At 48.7% G+C, this 18,067-nt stretch overlaps 1 protein-coding gene across 2 annotated transcripts in view; it reads left to right on the top strand.

The window, feature by feature from the left end:
• The window catches only part of LOC145337604 (nectin-2-like), a 67,970-nt gene that overhangs the window by 19,582 nt on the left and 30,321 nt on the right, over positions 1 to 18,067 (top strand). The window contains exons 3-6 of one of the 2 annotated variants that reach the window (XM_080182396.1): positions 867 to 1,160; positions 1,713 to 1,830; positions 4,469 to 4,617; positions 14,913 to 15,890. In XM_080182396.1, the coding sequence (XP_080038522.1) occupies positions 867 to 1,160; positions 1,713 to 1,830; positions 4,469 to 4,617; positions 14,913 to 15,400 (1,049 nt within the window). In that variant the 3' untranslated portion in view covers positions 15,401 to 15,890. Of the gene's footprint in view, positions 1 to 866; positions 1,161 to 1,712; positions 1,831 to 4,468; positions 4,618 to 14,912; positions 15,891 to 18,067 lie in introns of those variants that run through there. The other variant, XM_080182398.1, reaches the window with a different exon arrangement.

Raw genomic sequence — 18,067 nt, forward strand, 5'->3', positions numbered from 1 at the left:
GTAACTTCGTTGCAGTGTCAATGCAAGCCTACTTGCGTCGATAATAAATCAACTTTCAAACAGCACCTATGCCTCAGGGACTGCGGTTATTCGAGAAGGTGGCTCACTACCACCTTCTCGGGGCAGGAGACAAATGTTGTCTTGGGCAGCAGGGCTCACAATGCTGTGAAACAACGTTACACGAGGGACAAGGGAGGCTATTTGGCCCACGCTGCTGCTGCTAGCCCTCTGAAAAAGCTATCTGCTTTGTCCCGCTGTGCCTTTCTCTTTCCCCTTAGCCCGTCATGGAGGTCAGGGCTTTGTAAGGGGATGTCAAAGATTGCTTGCCTGCCCCCTAGTTAACCTGGGAGAGTGAATGACTGAGTGGTGAGGGGACAGTTAGGATTCAGGCCTGTTGTGTGGGGGCTGGGGTCAGGGCCAGGTTGGGTAAGGCTGGCGGATCCTTAACCGTGAAGGACGTGATGGGCTCGTGGCATAATCGCTAGACCATTAATCCGGAAACTCAGCTGGAGACCTGGATTCGAATCCCGCCACGGCAGTTGCGGAACTTGAATTCAACAAAAAACATTTGGAATTAAGAATCTACTGATGACCGTGAAACCATTGCTGGAAAAACCCATCTGGTTCACGAATGTCCTTTAGGGAAGGAAATCTGCCGTCCTTACCTGGTCTGTCCTACGTGTGACTCCAGAGACACAGCCAATGACTCTCAACTGCCCTCTAAAATGGCTTAGTGAGCCACTCAGCCCAAGGGTGGATGGGAGGGGCCAGGCCATTCAGCCCCTCGGTTCTGTGCCGCTGTGTGTGCGTGGCGTGATCACTCCCGGTCTGTGTTTTAACTCCCTGTCGCCGTTTTCTCGTTGCAGCCAAGCCGGTGAACAGCGGCAGAGCCCTCCTGGTAACGGCTGGGCCGGCTGAGGTCCCCGTGGCAGAGTGCACCTCGGCCAACGGCAAGCCGCCGGCTTCCATCTCCTGGTTGGGGAATGTTGTGGGGAATGTCTCTGACACTGTGGTCAAGAACAACGATGGAACCTTCACCGTGAAAAGTGAATTCAGAGCTGTCCCCACTGGAGAGATTGACGGGGAGAAGATGCCTTGCGAGGTGCGCCAGCAAACTCTGGAAAAGCCAGAGATCATCCAGATCACCCTGTCAGTAAAATGTAAGTGTTTGATGATGGTCATGAAACAGTCTGTGCAACCCTGGTCTGTTAGAGAGATAGGGAGGGGTTGTAGGGGCTGGAGGAGGTTACAGAGATAAGGAGGGGTTGTAGGGGCTGGAGGAGGTTACAGAGATAGGGAGGGGTTGTAGGGGCTGGGGGAGGTTACAGAGATAGGGAGGGTTGTAGGGGCTGGAGGAGGTTACAGAGATAGGGAGGGGTTGTAGGGGCTGGAGGAGGTTACAGAGATAGGGAGGGGTTGTAGGGGCTGGGGGAGGTTACAGAGATAGGGAGGGGTTGTAGGGGCTGGAGGAGGTTACAGAGATAGGGAGGGTTGTAGGGGCTGGAGGAGGTTACAGAGATAGGGAGGGGTTGTAGGGGCTGGGGGAGGTTACAGAGATAGGGAGGGGTTGTAGGGGCTGGAGGAGGTTAGAAATACATGGAAGGGAATGGGGGTATGGAGGCCATGGGGGAAGTTTGAAATGAGGATGAGGATTTTAATTGCAGTACACTCACCCGATGCACAATTGCTGAAACGTATCTCTTGATTTTCAGATGTACCTATAGTGACTATCGAGGGATATGACGGCAATTGGTACTTGGGAAGAGAGCATGCTTCCTTGACATGCAGTGCCAGAGCTAACCCGCCAGCAACTGAGTACACGTGGCTGATGTAAGTGTTGATCCCAGATGGGTGTTGATCTGTGTCCTTGTTGATGGGGTGCTGAGCGAGATGAGCAGTCAGTGACGTATGAACGTCCAGAATGCACTTCCCAAAATGGTGATGGTAGCAGCTTCCACTGTAAAAATGGGCCGAATGGCCTCCCCTCTTATCCTGTCATACTGCGTCTGACGGGAATGATCAGTGTCCTGAGGTCATTCAGCCCCTCAGGCTAGTCCCACCATTCCGTCTCCAGTCATTGCTGACCTGTAACATGGAGCTGTTATCCTTCATGAAATACAATATCCTGTTCACAACCGCTTGGAAGTTTTCAATCAACTCCTTCTAGCCTTGGAAGCTCTTTGAGGGGATTTTCACTCCCCTTTTGTGAAGAAGCTGTGTGCAGTTCTGGTTGGAACACCACAGGAAGGAAATGATTGCACTGGAGTGGACGCAGAGGAGATTGACCAGGGTGTTCCCTGGGCTGGAGCATTCCAGCTCTGAAGAGAAGCTGGTTAAGCTGGGGTTGTTTTCCTCAGAGCAGAGAAGGCTGAGGGTGGGGGGGGACCTGATTGAGGTGTACAGAATTGAGGGGCATCGATAGGAAGGAACCCCTTGGAGGGTTCAGTAACTGAGATTTAAGATAAGGCATCGGAGAAGTTAAAGGGGGTTTAGGGAAAAGCCTTCCATCCCTGAGGATGGTGGGAATCTGGAACTCCCTGCCTTTTTGTGGACTCAGCTCCACTTGCGCTCATCATACCCCTTAATTCCTTTACTGTTTAAAAATGTATCTATCCTTTTCTTAAAAACAAAGAAAATTACAGCACAGGAACAGGCCCTTCAGCCCCTCCAGTCCTGCACCTACCATGCTGCCCAACTTAACTAAAACCCCTGATCCTCCTGGGGACCATATCCCTCTCTTCCCATCCTATTCCTATACTTGTCAAGATGCCATTCAGTGAGGTAGCTTCAGCTGCTTCACTGGGCAGGGGAATTCCACAGATCCAGAACCCCTGGGTGAAGAAGTTCCTCCTCAACTCAGTCCTAAATCTGCTCCCCCTTATTTTGAGGCCACGTCCCCTAGTTCTAGTTTTGCCGCTGGTAGAGACAACCTCCCTGCTTCTTATTTTATATGTTTCAATAAGATCTCACTCTTCTAAATTCCAGAGTATAGTCCCAGTCTTTCCTCATAAGCCAACCCTTGTGAGGGCTGGTGCAGACATGATAGGCCAAAGGGCTTCTTTCTGAGCTGTAAAGCTCTTATTTCTCGTTGTGCTTCTGACGTCGCCTCTGAATACCCAGCTCGAACTTTTTTTAACTTCTGTTCCCCCCCACTTGTTCCAGAACTTTCCATGACCAGAAGTAATAGTTTCTCTCCTATCAACCCTAATTGAATCCTAATCTTAAAGATTAGATCATCCCTGATGATTGGAACTCAATATTATAAGCCTGGTCTGTGCAAACTGCCCTGATGACCTAACTCTTTTCATGCCTTGACATAATTCTGGTAAATCTATATCCTTCCCGAGGTCCAGAACTGAGCAGTTACTTCAGATCTGGTCTAACTAGAGCTCTTTGTACAATTTCGACATTTGACCCACTTTCCAACCCATTCTGATAAACGCCAACACCCCATTGGCCTTTTTGATATCTTGTACACGTCTAATTGGCATTTAGTGATTTCTGTATCACACAGCACACATCTCTGTTCCTTGGTGCCGAGTCTCTCTGAGTTTGGTCTGTATTGGGTCGAGAATGGACAGATTTCCCACCCCCCCCACAATGCAATCTCTTGGTTCCATCTTGCATCCTAGGCTGGCACGATGGCACTGTTGTCAGCACTGCTGCCTCACAGTGCCAGGGTCCCTTCGTTCTATTCCGGCCTTGGGTCACTGTCGGGGTGGACGTTCCCCCCCCCCCATATCTGTGTGGGTTTCCTCCGGGTGCTCCAGTTTCCTCCCACAGTCCTAAGATGTGCTGGTTAGATTGATTGGCCATGATAAATTGCCCCTAGTATCAAGGGGATTAGCAGGGTAAATATGTGGGGTTATGAGTGTAGGGCCTGCTGAGGGATTGTGGTCAGTACAGACTTGATGGGCCAAATGGCTTCCTTCTGCACTGTAGGGATTCTGTGACTAGAAGGATCTACGTTCTGACCTATGCTTGAATGTTGGAGGCTCAGGGGGCGACCAGATAGGATTTACAAAATTATGAGAGGTGTGGATAGAATGGAAAGTCTGGAGTCATTTTCCTAAGATAGAAATATGAATTTCTGGGGGACAAAGGTTTAAGATAAAAGGGGGAAAGTTTTTAAAGGTGATATGAGAGGTGTGCTTTTTAACACAGGTGGCGGTAAGTACCTGGAATGCACTGCTAGAGGATGTGGTAGAAATAGATACAATAGCGATACTTAAGAGGCATCTCGACAGACACACAAGTGGGAATAGAGGGATCCAGTCCACGTAGAGATTTGTCGTTGTCTTGGTGCAGACCTGATGGGCCGTAGGGCCTGTGCTGTACTGTTCTTTGCACCCTAACTGCTGTGCCCAAGCTCTAGAATTCCCTCGCGAAACCTCTTTTTTTTCTCTCTCTCTCTCTCTCATTGTGAGTGCCTCCCATCTATTTAACCGTGCTTTGCGTCCCTCCGCAGGAATGGCAGTCCTGTTCCCAGCTCCATCCGCGTGGACGGACACCAGCTCACAGTCAACAAAGTGACTTATGAAGTCAACGGGACCTTCACCTGCCAGGCCACCAATAACCTTGGAGAGGGGCGCTCCAAGATGGATGTCCTCGTTCGTGGTGAGTCCCGCTTCTCTGTCGCTGCGGGGAAGTGTTTAAAACCTGCATGAGGAAGTAGTTGGCGGGTCAGTTAACTTCCAGAGGCGGATCGGTTTGGTCCTGGGATCTGCCAGTACATTTGTGTTGGGTTAAAGCCACGTGCTCTGATGATTACAGAGGGGTGAAAACGGAGATACCAAAAATGCTGCTTGTCTGGATGCACATTTATCTGTTAGAATGTTTATCTTTTTATTGTTGCAAATAATGGAAAGACGTGATTTGTTTGGCTTTGATTCAAAAGAGATGTGTGTTTTTTTTAAACCATAAATGTTGTGTAGCTAGCTCTGATAGTGAAGCTCTATCTTCATTTGACTGACTCCATTTAAGGTTGGGGACACTGATAGTTGCCTAGGATACCAGTGACTATAATCCTGAGGTATGGAATCTTTCTGAAAGTTTACAGTTTTCTTATCTACTTGGGCCACTTGCTGGATTTTGTAAAATCTGATGGATACATGGCAAGCTGTGAGGATGGTAGCAATCGACTGCCACAGGCCTCAGACATTTTGGTAGATTGAACCAGGGCAGGACTTACTCAGTTAATGGTAGGGCACTGGGGAGAGTTGCAGAACATAGAGATCTAGGGGTACATGTTCATAGCACCTCGAAAATGGAGTCACAAGTGGACAGGGCGGTGAAGAAGGCATTCGGCATGCTTGGTTTCATCGGTCAGAACATTGAATACAGGAGTTAGGACATCTTGTTGAAGTTGTACAAGACGTTGGTAAGGCCACACTTCGAATATTGTGTACAGTTCTGGTCATCCTATTATGGAAAGGATATTACTTAACTAGAAAAAGTTCAGAAAAGATTTACTAGGATGCTCCCGGGACTTGATGGTTTGAGTTATAAGGCGAGGCTTGGGTAGAGTGGAATTTTTTTTTCCCCTGGAGCGTAGGAGGCTGAGGGCTGATCTTATAGATGTCTATAAAAACCACTAATGAGGGGTATAGATCAGCTAGTCAACATCTTTTTCCCAAAAGTAGAGGGAGTCTAAAGCTAGAGGGCATAGGTTTAAGGTGATAGGGGAGAGATACAAAAAAGGGGGGCAGTTTTTTTCACAGAGGGTGGTGATTGGAACGAGCTGCCAGAGAAAGTAGTAGAAGTGGGTACAATTTTGTCTTGTTAAAAACATTTAGAAAGTTACATGGGTATAGAGGGATATGGGCCAAATTGGGACTAGCTTAGTGATCTTTTTTAAAAAAAAGCAGCATGGACAAGTTGGGTTGAAGGGCCTGTTTCCATGTTGTAAACCTCTGTGACCTAAACAGGGTGGTGGATTGGGTGGGCAGATACGAGACAATGTTTACTGACAGAAGGGGAATAGGAAAGATAATATCAATCAAATGGCAAGTTTGTGAAGAGTGGTGCGGGTGCTTTGATCATGTGATGGTGACAGAACACATGCAGCAAGTGGCTAGTGACGTATGCGAAAGCTTGGGCCTTGTAAATGCAGATAGCCAGCACAAAAGTGGTGAAGTTAGGCGCAACATTTGTAAAACTCGAGGTAGGCCGCAACTGGAGTACCACATCCAGACCTGGACACCACAGTTCAGGGAGGATGTGAGAGGCCCTTGAGAGGGCATGGTAACAGAATGGTCCCAGGGATGAGGGGTTTCCGTGAGCACGTTCCGGTGGGAATAACAGGAGGATTCAGGGGAGACCTGATAAAGATGTTCAGGGTAGTGAATGTTGCATCTTGGAGAAGCTGATAGTACAAGACCGAGGGGATATAGAAGAGAATGTGAGGAAGGACTTTTAATTTTGAGATTGTGGCAATAAGCCAGGCAAGCAGGATGAGATGGAATGCTCTTACAGAGGATCAGTGCCTGCCCAATGGGCTGAATGGCCTCACCTCCTGCACTGTAAAGATTCTGAGTAGGAATGACCTGCACACTCGCTGCCTACGAGAGTGTTGGAAGCGCAGGATTCCAGGAATTGAATGGGCACTTGAGCACCTTGGCCACTCTCTCTTTGGGCTAGTCTCGAGTGGCCATTCCTTCCTGGCGTGTGCATACAGGCTAACAGGCTCCTCCCGAGCCCAGTCTGTCTCTGCCCTGCGCAGGTTCCACCACAGAAGAGTTTCCCCCAATTGTTTGCTGATCTTCAATGTCACCATTTCCTCTTCCTGGATGGGACATTGATAGAGCAAATCCAATTTGCCCCCCGCTTTCCCCATCGGTCTGCCCCTTCCCCATTCCCAGTACCATCACTTCTGCTAAGGCCTTGGCAATTTTCAAATGATGTGAACATGATCCCCAATTGAGGTGTAACCAGTTCCATCTGTTGTACTTCGCCACATCGTCAGCTGACTGCAGAGGAAGGCAAGGTGTGGACTGAAGGTCAGTGAGGTCTTCAGGCAGTTCAGTCCAGTTTCCTCCCATGTGCCAAAGCTGCACAGGTTAGGTGGATTGGCCATGCCCCTTAGTGTCAGGGAGATTAGCAGGGTAAATATGAGGGGTTATGGGAATCGGGCCTGGGTGGGTTTGCTGTCAGTGCCAGCTTGATGGGCCAATGGCCTCCCGCTACACTTTAGGGATTTTATTGTAATGCCTCAAATGATTGGGAGCTACAGTTGGGTGTGGGAGGGGACAGTAGTGGTAGAACTGGTGAGTTTGTGTGTTGGAATTGCTGCCTTTGTCAGCCGATTCCAGTTAGCAAGGTGGGTGTGGCAGCAAACAGAACCGAGTTGAGCAAGCTGCTGAATGGAACATCTCGTGACAAGCAAGATTATTCTCCCCTTTGTATTCCGATTGCACCTTTCAGCCTCGCATGCACTTCACGGCCAGGCGCCTTTGCAGTTTCGATGTAGGAAACACAGCAGCCAATTTTTGCACAGCAAGATCCCATGGGTGGCAGTGGGATAACGGCCGGGTAATCCGTTTTTGTTTTGTTTTGTTTTTTTTTTGGGCGATGTTTGCGCTCTGGACCCAAGTTTGGAAGGAGCGATATTTCGAATTGCTAGCTGACTTTTGTGGCAGTTTGTGCAAATGTGTTTAGGTGGCTTTTCAATACTTTATATTTCAACTGGTGAAACTCCTGGGGATGGGACAGTTTGTGGGAACGGTTTCTGTGCAAGTACTTGATGCTCAGTATTCTGAGCCATGTGCCAGGCTTTCCTAATATGGACATCTGGAGGCCTATTGAGTTCTTCTTGGCAGATTCCCACAAGCGAATGTCATCGGTATTTAGTTTCTTCTGAGCAAACTGGTAAAAACATTTCATGGCTTTTTAACAATCCCCAACAAGCTCTATGATTGTAAAAGTATGTTCTCAAATTTGGACCTCCCCTATCATATGGGTGGGAAGATTTTACAAAACGTGTAAAAATTTCCTTTTGTAGAGCAGTTATTCCAACTGGCCAGCTCTTCATTCCATCCATTGTTCAATCTCGCTTTCTTTCGAAAGCTTATTCACAATGGCCTTTTTGTTCCACACTGCCCCTGCGTGCATCCAGTTAACAAGCGGCCGTCGCTCTTCACCCCCACTCCCACTTGGGTGTCTTCCTACAGACCAAGGCTGAACCTCTACTCCCCCGAGGAAGTCAATTCAACTCCCGCAGCCACAGAGTTGGATCATTAGCGATCTCGACAGCTTGAGTCCGTCTCTCAGCCTTTGCTCCACATCCAGTGATTCCCTTATCTGAGCTCTAAGCTGCAGGAACGTGGCAGCTGTTTGCGCACAGCAAGCACCCACAAGCAGCGGTGGAAGAGACAGCCAGGTTCCTCTCTTTTGGGGGGGTGGGAGGAGCAACAATTAACTGATAAATGTGAGGGTGAGGTGATGGTCAAACTAGTTACCATTTGAGTCATGCTGTGCCCTTTGACCTGCGGTTTGTTGCCTTGGCTGATGTCAGATCATTCCAAAAGTATCTCATGTCCACAGTGTTCTGATGGAAAGCATCGTGACTGCGTTAGCCAGTCCTTGTATTTTTATTCATTTGTGGGACATGGGCGTCGCTGGCTGGCCAGCATTTATTGTAAGAAGTCTCACAACACCAGGTTAAAGCCCAACAGGCTTATTTGGTAGCAAACGCCACTAGCTTTTGGAGCTCTGCCCCTTCGTCAGCTGAGTGGGGAGTTCTAATCGCAAACAGGGCTTGATCAGAACTCCCCACTCACTAGCTCCGAAAGCTAGTGGCTTGTGCTACCAAATAAACCTGTTGGACTTTAACCTGCTGTTGTGAGACTTCTTACTGTGTCCACCCCAGTCCAACGCTGGCATCTCCACATCAGCATTTATTGCCCATCCCTGGTTGTCCTTGAGAAGGTGGTGGTGAGCTGCCATCTTGAAACGTCATAAGGAGGAATTCCCCATGTTTTGACCCAGTGACAGTGAAGGAATGGCCGATTTATACTTCCAAGTCAGGACGGTGAGTGGCTTGAAGGGGAATTTGCAGGCAGTGGTGTCCCCAGGTAGCTGCTGCTCTGTCTTTCCAGATGGGAAGTGGTCGTGAGTTTGGAAGCTGCCGTCTGAGAATCTTCAGTGAATCGCTGAAAGGACCTAGTGGTATTATTGCTAAATCATTAATCCAGAAACTTGGCTAATGTTCTGGGGACCTGCGTTCAAATCCTGCTACGGCAGGTGGTGGAATTTGGATTCAATAAAACAATATCTGGAATTAAGAATCTACTGATGACCACGAAAACATTGCCAATTGTCGGAAAAACTCATCTGATTCACTAATACCCTTTAGGGAAGGAAATCTGCCATCCTTACCTGGTCTGGCCTACATGTGATTCCAGAGCCACAGCAACGTGGTTGATTCTCAACTGCCCTCGGGCAACTAGGGATGGGCAATAAATGCTGGCCAGCCAGCGACGCCCATGTCCCACGGATGAATTTTTAAAAAAGATGGTAGACGTGGCTGCCACTGTCCGTCAGAGGTGGAGGAAGCAAACGTTTGCACGTAACAGCAGAAAGACTCGCATTCACAAAGCACGCTCTTCATGCTCAAGTGTCTGGAAAGAGCCTTATTGTCAATCGAGTACTTTTTGAAGTGTGGTCATGGCTGGTGTGCAGGAAGCATGGCAGCCAATTTGTACATAGCAAGATCCCACAAACAGCAATAATGTCCTAGCGTTTCGCGACCTTGATTGAGAGATAAATATTGGCCGATGCATCAAGGGACAACTCTTCCCAAACCATTCTGCTTTTAAAATGGTGGCCAGGGATGGTCTTTTTGCATCCACTTGAGCAGGCTGTCAGGCCTTGGTTTAACACGTCGTCATAACACCTCTAACAACGCAGCAATCCCTCCGTGTTGCTCTGTGAAGTACCGGCCTTGTTTTTTTTTGTTGTGCTCTGGCCCTGGGGTGGGGCTTGAACCTGGAACTTCATGATTTGGACGTGATGCCCAAAACAAAGTCCTGTGTTAGTTGGCGTGTGACGTGCTCTGTGACCCGTGTAACCCTGCGTTTGATTTGATTTGTTATTGTCACATGTATTAACACATACTGAAAAGTATCGTTTCTTGCGTGCTGTACAGACAAAGCATACCATTCATAGAGAAGGAAAGGAGAGAGTGCAGAATGTAGTGTTACAGTCATAGCTAGGGTGTAGAGAAAGATCAACTTAATGCGAGGTAGGTCCATTCAAAAGTCTGATGGCAGCGGGGAAGAAGCTGTTCTTGAGTCAGTTGGTACGTGACCTCCAGACTTTTGTATCTTTTTCCCAAAGGAAGAAGGTGGAAGAGAGAATGTCCGGGCCGCGTGGGGTTCTTAATTACACTGGCTGCCTTGCCAAGGCAGCGGGAAGTATAGACAGAGTCAATGAGTGGGAGAGTGGTTTGCGTGATGGATTGGGCTACATTTACGACCTTTTGTAGTTTATTGCGGTCTTGGGCAGAGCAGGATCCAGACCAAGGATGCTTTCTATGGTGCACCTGTAAAGGTTGGTGAGAGTTGTAAGCTGACATGCCAAATTTCCTTAGTCTTTTGAGAAAGTAGAGCCAATGGAGGGCTTTCTTAACTATAGTGTCAGCATTGGGGGACCAGGACAGGATGTTGGTGATCTGGACGCCTAAAAACTTGAAGCTTTCAACCCTTTCTACTTCGTCTCCATTGATGTAGACAGGGGCATGTTCTCCTCTACGCTTCCTGAAGTCGATGACAATCTCCTTCATTTTGTTGACATTGAGGGAGAGATTATTGTTGCTGCACCCGTTCACCAGATTCTCTATCTCATTCCTGTATTCTGTCTTGCCATTGTTTGAGATCTGACCCACTACAGTGGTGTCGTCAGCAAACTTGAAAACCGAGTTGGAGGGCTATTTGGCTGCACAGACATCGGTGTGTAAGGAGTGTAGTAGGGGGCTGAGGACGTGATGGCATTCCGAGGTGGCTGACCTCTGTGTGAGTCTATTTTAGCTGCATCGTGATGCTAGCTGAAAGCGACCTTGTGCTACCAACCACAGCTTGCATTTTTATTAAAATAAGCTGGTTGTTTGACCGAGCTGTAACAAGCATATGACTTTGTTTTAAGCATTTCCTGGCCCCGCTCTTGTGGTTGACAATCTCATTGAGGTCGAAGAGGAAAAGGAAATGCGATCGTTAGAATAACGAGGTTGTTCATGTGCCGGGAACTGAGGAAACGTTTGTGGTTCCCAGTAAGTCACTGGTTAAAAGTGGTGTCAGAAACTGGAACCAATGGCTTGTACATTGTCTGTTTTGGAGGGGTGGCTAATAGAAACACGTTGGGTTTTAGTTCGGGTAACTTACCCAGTTATCCAGCCTGTTCTCTTGTAGTTAGTCAACAATAGACTAAAAGCTCGATTCATAATGTAATGTTCCCTGTGCAAAGCACTGCTGCCATCTTGTACACCGCAAACTCCCACTGACGCATGACCAGCTAAAATGTTGTTAATGATGCTGACTACTCTTTTTGGCCAGAGGTGCAGATTTTTAAGGAGCGTCTTCGCAAGGGGGAAGAGCGGGAGAGGTGGAAAAGTTCCAGGGGGTGAATTCCAGACCCCCACGTGGCGGAAGGCACGGCCTGAGCGTGGCGAAGGAATGCTCCAAGGGTGCACCAAGAGGTCAAAATGGGAGGAGAGCAGATACCTTTTGAGGGTTGGGAGGAGGCCACGGAGAGGGTTGAGGAACAGGATGAGAAATTTCAAAGCGGGAGGTGGGTGGGTGGGTGCAGGCGTAAATCGGTGAGCAGCAAAGGATGAAGGGTGAATGGCATAAGGACGCGCTCTCTCTGAAGCCAGGTTGGCATTTTGTCGCAGCGCGGCCAGGTTTGTGCACAGGAAGATTCCACAAAATCACTGCTTTGTTGATTTTTCATATTGTCTCAGCAAGTGGGAGAACTTTCCCCCTGCTCTTCAGGCTGTAGAATCTTTGTATGTCTGAATGGGATACGATTTCCTTAGGAAACATGACCACCAATCATTGATTACAATGAACCATAACTAGACCCAAGGGGATCATCTGACCCGACTGTCTGACCCTTTACCACAGCCATATTTGTGGCCAAGTGTCCCTGGGGAGAGAGAGCATGTGGTGTCCGAGGGCACCATCAAGGTCCTTGGGCACTGCAGGGTATTGTTGACTCCTTTAATCATGATTTGGTTTAATGGTTTAAGTTTCTGGTTTTGTTTTTGGTATCGGGCAGGGTGTTTTTTTTGAGGGTTGCCCTTCTTGCTTTACTTCAGTTCAGTTGGTTTACCAGGAAGAAAGGTGGTCAGATTCCCTGGAGGCGGGGGTCCTAATGATGTTCGGTGGGACTATGCGACCCTGAAAGCTGCTCCCGTTGTGCGTGCACGCAGACCAATTTGGATGCGTTTTAGTAATGGAGTTCCACTCTTTTTCCAACAGCCTTTCTCTCTTATCAATGGCCTGCACTGTTTTATTTAACTGGGGGAAAGCGCAGTTTATATTTTAACAGGGCAGTTCATATGATCATATTGGCCTCTTGTGTTGTTTTTGAGGGGTTATTTCCATGGTTTGCTGGTGCCTTATCAGTCACCCTTGATGTTTTAATGCATTGGTGATCGGTTAAGAGATTGGTTTACAGGTTCAGTCATCATAGAATCAGAGAATCCCTACAGCGCAGAAAGAGGCCGTACAGAGGGGGAATCCAGAGTAACCGAGATTCCTTGGGATTTCCAATTGTAGCATCTCATGCCACCCAGCGGGAGCAAGGAAGCGGGGAGGAAACTTCCCGGGATGTGTGTCCAATCAAAGTTGATGACTATTGATTTGGAAGAGGGAATTCTGGGATGTGTGGCTGGTCGGACAGCAGCTGAGGGGGATTTGAGAGGGACGAGAGATTCCCACTGTCGTCCCCTTGGTTTTGTTCTCTTTTTCTCTTTACTCCTTCTCGTACGCTCTTTCTTGGGCGCTGTCTCTCATTTTCTCGTGCCCTCTTTCTTGCCCACTGCCTCTTTCTCATACCAAATGAGTCTTAAATGGTCTTTTTTCCCTTCTTGATCCAACAAGTATCCCTTTTGTCAGTGTGCATTCATACTGTAACTGCGTCCTGCTGGATTCCAGGAATTTGGAGAGATGGATATTTGTCTCCGTGACTTTGTGCCCTGTGAACCGCTCCGTGTGCTGATGTGTCGAAATCTGTTGGCAGTTGTAATGGAGATCACTGTGTCACACCAAATCTCTTGTGTTTTTAATTGTTGACCGAATAAGCGTTCTCATGAATGCAGACTCGGAGAAAATGGACTTGAGAAGATTCACAAGGTGATGTGTGGTTTGATAGCTGTCTGGAGATGTGGCCCTTCTGTGTCTGTGGCATGTGCGGGGAAGGATGTTTTCCGTGTCTTGGTTTGGCTGGGCTGTTTGTGGCACTGGTTTGTTCCGCTCGTGACTGTGTATACCCTGCTTTTGATCAGGTGGCTGAGATCTGACCTTTGATGCTTGACCCCTCTCCAGCCTGGCATTGAGCAGAGTTTGATGATTTGCGGTGGCCATCAATCTTTCCATTATTTGTAATTTTATGTTTGCAATTTGGTTTTAGTCATTAGGGCACTGGCGTTGGAAGCATTGCTGATGTCCCGTCCTTTACAAATGAATGTATGACCCTCTTTTTGGCAATGGACTGTTAAAAGTTGGTGCACCTGGTTCACGAAATATCCCCCAAGGGACGAAACCCGCTATCCTCGCCTGGGTGACTCCAGTCCCCACTCTCTAACCTGGTACACCCTCCTGAATGAGCCTAACCAACCACTACTGTGAACAGCCTAAAACACACGCACAAACACCCTCCTCCTCCTCAAGGGTAGCTAGAAACTGGCACTAAGTAGCAGCAATGCCCTCGTCCTGAGCTTTAACTTATAATGTTCTGACATCCGTTTTTTTTTCCATTTCGATTCAGTGTTGGAACGGTGTTAGGTACAGGGAGAGGCATCTACAGCCTGTTCTGACAGTTACTGAGATCTGTATGTTAATCCATTTACCCACCCAGCCCCCAAACCCCAGGTAAATCTTACCGAACTGGGCTCTGGAATTACCAACTGACTTCCCCCAGCCTTGAATCATAGAATCCCTACAGTGCAGAAGGAGGCCATTTGGCCCATCGAGTCTACACTGATAACAATTCCAAGTATTTACCCTCGCTAGTCCCCCTGACACTAAAGAACAATTTAGCATGGCAAATCCATCTAACCTACACATCTTTGGACACTAAGGGTCAATTTAGCATGGTCAACACCACGAACCGACACATCTTTGGATACGAAGGGGCAATTTAGCGTGGTCAACCCCACTAACCGACACATCTTTGGACACTAAGGGGCAGTTTAGCCTGGCCAGTCCACCTGACTGACATATCTTTGGTATGTTGGAGGAAACCAGTGCATCTGGAGGAAACCCACACAGACATGGGGAGAAGGCGCAAACTCCACACAGGCAGTCAGCTGAGGCCAGAATTGAACCCCGGGTCCCAGGCGCTGCGAGGCAGCAGTGCTGACCGCAGCTTTCTTTGAGGGGGGGTGGTGGAATTGGGGTGGGGGGGGTGAGGTAGGGAAGAAGGAAGACTTCGACTTTTTCCTTTGATGTAGAAATGCTTCCTGGTGTCACCGCTGACTGGCTGGTCATGGCTTTTAAGGTCCTGTCCACCCAACAAGGCTCCACCCGGTCCTATCCCTGTGTGCACAGGGGAGGAGAATTGCAGATCAAAGGGTGTTGGATGTTTAGACATTGGATCTTTTTTTTAAAAATATAAAGTGGGGAACTTTATGGGCTTGTTGCTAAGGAGACACTGGATGACTGGGGACCACCCAATGTCTTTTTATCTCATCCCAGAACAAGAGGTCACAGAGTCGAGCAATGCAGGAGCAATTGCGGGTGGCGTGATCGGAGGCATCTTGGCACTGTTGCTTATCGCCGGGCTGGTCGGATACTTTCTGCACAAGAGGCAGAGTGGAGGCACCGGCTCCTACGACCCCAAGAGGAGGGTCTTCGGGACAGGCAATGGTGCCCCCCAGCCCGACTACACCTACCGGCCAGACTCTGACTCCGAGAGAGGCCCCAGCGCTACGGTAACAGCCAGCACCACGGTGGAGGGACACCACACTGGGGAAGCTGAGAACCTGCTGATGAGCGAGCCCTACTACATGAATTCCAAGATCAGGGCGGGGGAGGAGGAGGAGGAGGAAGGAGAGGAGCCGGGCCTGTCCAAGGGGCCCACCATCTCCCTCCCTGGACACCACAGGGATGATGTGCAAATTGAGGACGATATGGAGTCCCAACGGGATGGCTCCATCATCTCCAAGAGAGCAGTCTACGTCTGAATCCAGAAGGCCGCAATTCCCCACCCCCCTCATCTGCCTCCAACACCCATCACCTCATCCAACAACCGTGAATCTGATGCTATCTTCCTTTCGTGTAATTTATCCCTCCCAATATACTGAAGTCAAAGAGGAGGATGTCACCAGGAAGTCAATAAACTCTAGTGTTTGTGTGTGTGTGTGTGAGTGTGTGAACAAAATGGAGGTCGAGGTTGAGAGAAAGAAGCCAACTTCTGGACTGACTGACTGCTCTTTGACAAAATGGAAGGAGGTGGTAGGGGGGGCAGAGGGTGAGGGAAAGGGGGCAATGTCTGAACTGACCGCTCTTTGACAAAATGACGGTGGGCTGGTGGGTGAAGGACGGCCATCATCTAGACTAACCAATTGAGTGCCCTGTCTTTGGACGACTCAGGTCATTGGCTGTGGGTTGCCAAGTTTGCTTCAAGTGTGTTCCCAAAGGCTTTTAGTCACCTGACCCCAAACCCCCCCCCCCCCCCCACACCTCCCTACCTTCCTGCCATTGGTGGTCCAGCTCTCAAATCATGTGGCCCTTCGGGCCGGCAACTGATTCTCATTGGACGATGATGGTCTTGCCATTCAAAGCGATAATGACCACCCTGGTCCCTCCTCTGATATGTTTTTGTATCAACATTGAGGAGGAGTGCAGAGCCCTGCCCTCGATCCATGCCCACTCCCCATCATTCTTAATGCCTCCTTTTTTTTTCAAATTTTTATGATTTCTCCTCAACTGGCCAAAATTAATTTGGGTCTGAAGTGGCCAGTTTATTCCAGGAGGCTGAGCTACCCTCATTTGCCAGCTAGGAGCACATTGGCAGCCCCGTTTCACGCAAAACAGATCTTGAAAATCCTGATTTGTTCCCACGTCCCACTTTGGCGAGGGGGTTGAGGGGGGCTGGTGGTGAGGCGGGAGGAGGAGAAGAAACCCCCACCCCCCACCCCCCCCCCCCCCCACCCCCACTGAAAAGATCCACATCTCTCCCTTCTGCAAAAGGTGGGTGGTCACGAAGGCTTGCCCCAAAGCAACGGACTTTATTTTGTTCTGAAAATGTGAGGGAGGATGGATTGAAGTCTTGAGGAGCCATTGGTCTGTCTCTGGTCGATGGGCACTCGTTGGGTGAGGGATTGAACAGAGGGCGGGAGAGCAGTCGGATCAACACTGGCAAATCCTCGAGTGTCTGACCAACCTACTTGATTTTTTATTTCGGGAGCAACGTCAAGAAGCGCTGTAGATCATCCAGTGACAGTGACAACTGAGCGAGGCCAGTTGGATGTGTTGCAAACTACAACTAGTGTTTGTGGTTTGTTAAACATTTCGCTGACAAGTCCAACGTGCTTTTTAAAAAGTTTTTTTAAAAATTTCCCACGTGTACTTTTTTTGTGATATAAAAGTCAGAGCTATTATTTTTATCTGTTTCATGGATTTATTGTGTTCTGTGAGAGATTAATGCTTTTGCGCAATTTCTGTTTTATAAATAGTCCCCAGACACCCGTTTGCAACTTAAATTCCTCTTTCCTCTGCCCAGTTTTTGCGTCTCAGTGCAGCAACACAGCACAGGGGGCTCCTTGAGGGATTATCAAACACTAATTGGACCTCGGTCTGCATGAAGAGGCTTTAAGGACAGGTGACCAAATGCTTGAGGTGGATTTGGAGTAGTGTCTTGGAGAACCGGGATGGAGGGGTTTCCAGAACTTAGGACCCAAGACACAGCCACCCAATGATAGAGTGAGGGAAATCGAGGACTGTACAGGAGGTCGGAATTGGAGGAGCGCAGAGATCTCGGAGGGTTGTGGGGACTGGAGGAGGTTACAGAGATAGGGAGGGCTGTAGGGGCTGGAGGAGGTTGCAGAGATAGGGAGGGGTGGAGGTCGCAAAAACCCAGTCTGCAGGTGATCAAGAAGGCGAATGGAATGTTGGCTTTTATAGCGAGGGGGATAGAATATAAAAGTAGGGAGGTCTTGCTGCAACTGTACAGGGCACTGGTGAGGCCACAGCTGGAGTACTGTGTGCAGTTTTGGTCGCCGCACTTGCGCAAGGATATTTTGGCCTTGGAGGGAGTGCAGAGGAGGTTCACTAGGCTGATACTGGAGATGAGGGGGTTGGACTGTGAAGAGAGACTAAATAGACTGGGTCTGTACTCGTTGGAGTTTAGAAGGATGAGGGAGGATCTTATAGAGACGTATAAGATAATGAAAGGGATGAATAGGGTAGAGGTAGAGAGATTCTTCATGCTTAGAAAGGACAGCAGGACTAGAGGGCACAGCCTTAAGATAAAGGAGGGGGCAGTTTAGAATGGAGTTGAGGAGGAACTTCTTCACTCAAAGGGTGGTGAATCTCTGGAATTCTCTGCCCGTTGAAGTGGTGGAGGCTACCTTGCTAAATATATTTAAGTCACGGGTAGATAGGTTTTTGATAGACAGGGGAATTAAGGATTATGGGGAGAAAGCGGGAAAGTGGAACTGATCCACTTCAGATCAGCCATGATCTTATTGAATGGCGGGGCAGGCTCGAAGGGCTAGATGGCCTACTCCTGCTCCTATTTCTTATGTTCTTATGGGAGCTGAGGAGGTTACAGAGTATGGGAGGGGTTTAGGGGCTAGAGGAGATTACAGAGATAGGGAGGGGTGCAGGGGCTGGAGGAGGTTACAGAG

Source organism: Carcharhinus amblyrhynchos, unplaced genomic scaffold (assembly GCF_965287045.1).
Source record: "Carcharhinus amblyrhynchos unplaced genomic scaffold, sCarAmb.v2.hapA scaffold_53, whole genome shotgun sequence".
Classification (NCBI taxonomy): Eukaryota; Metazoa; Chordata; class Chondrichthyes; order Carcharhiniformes; family Carcharhinidae; genus Carcharhinus; species Carcharhinus amblyrhynchos.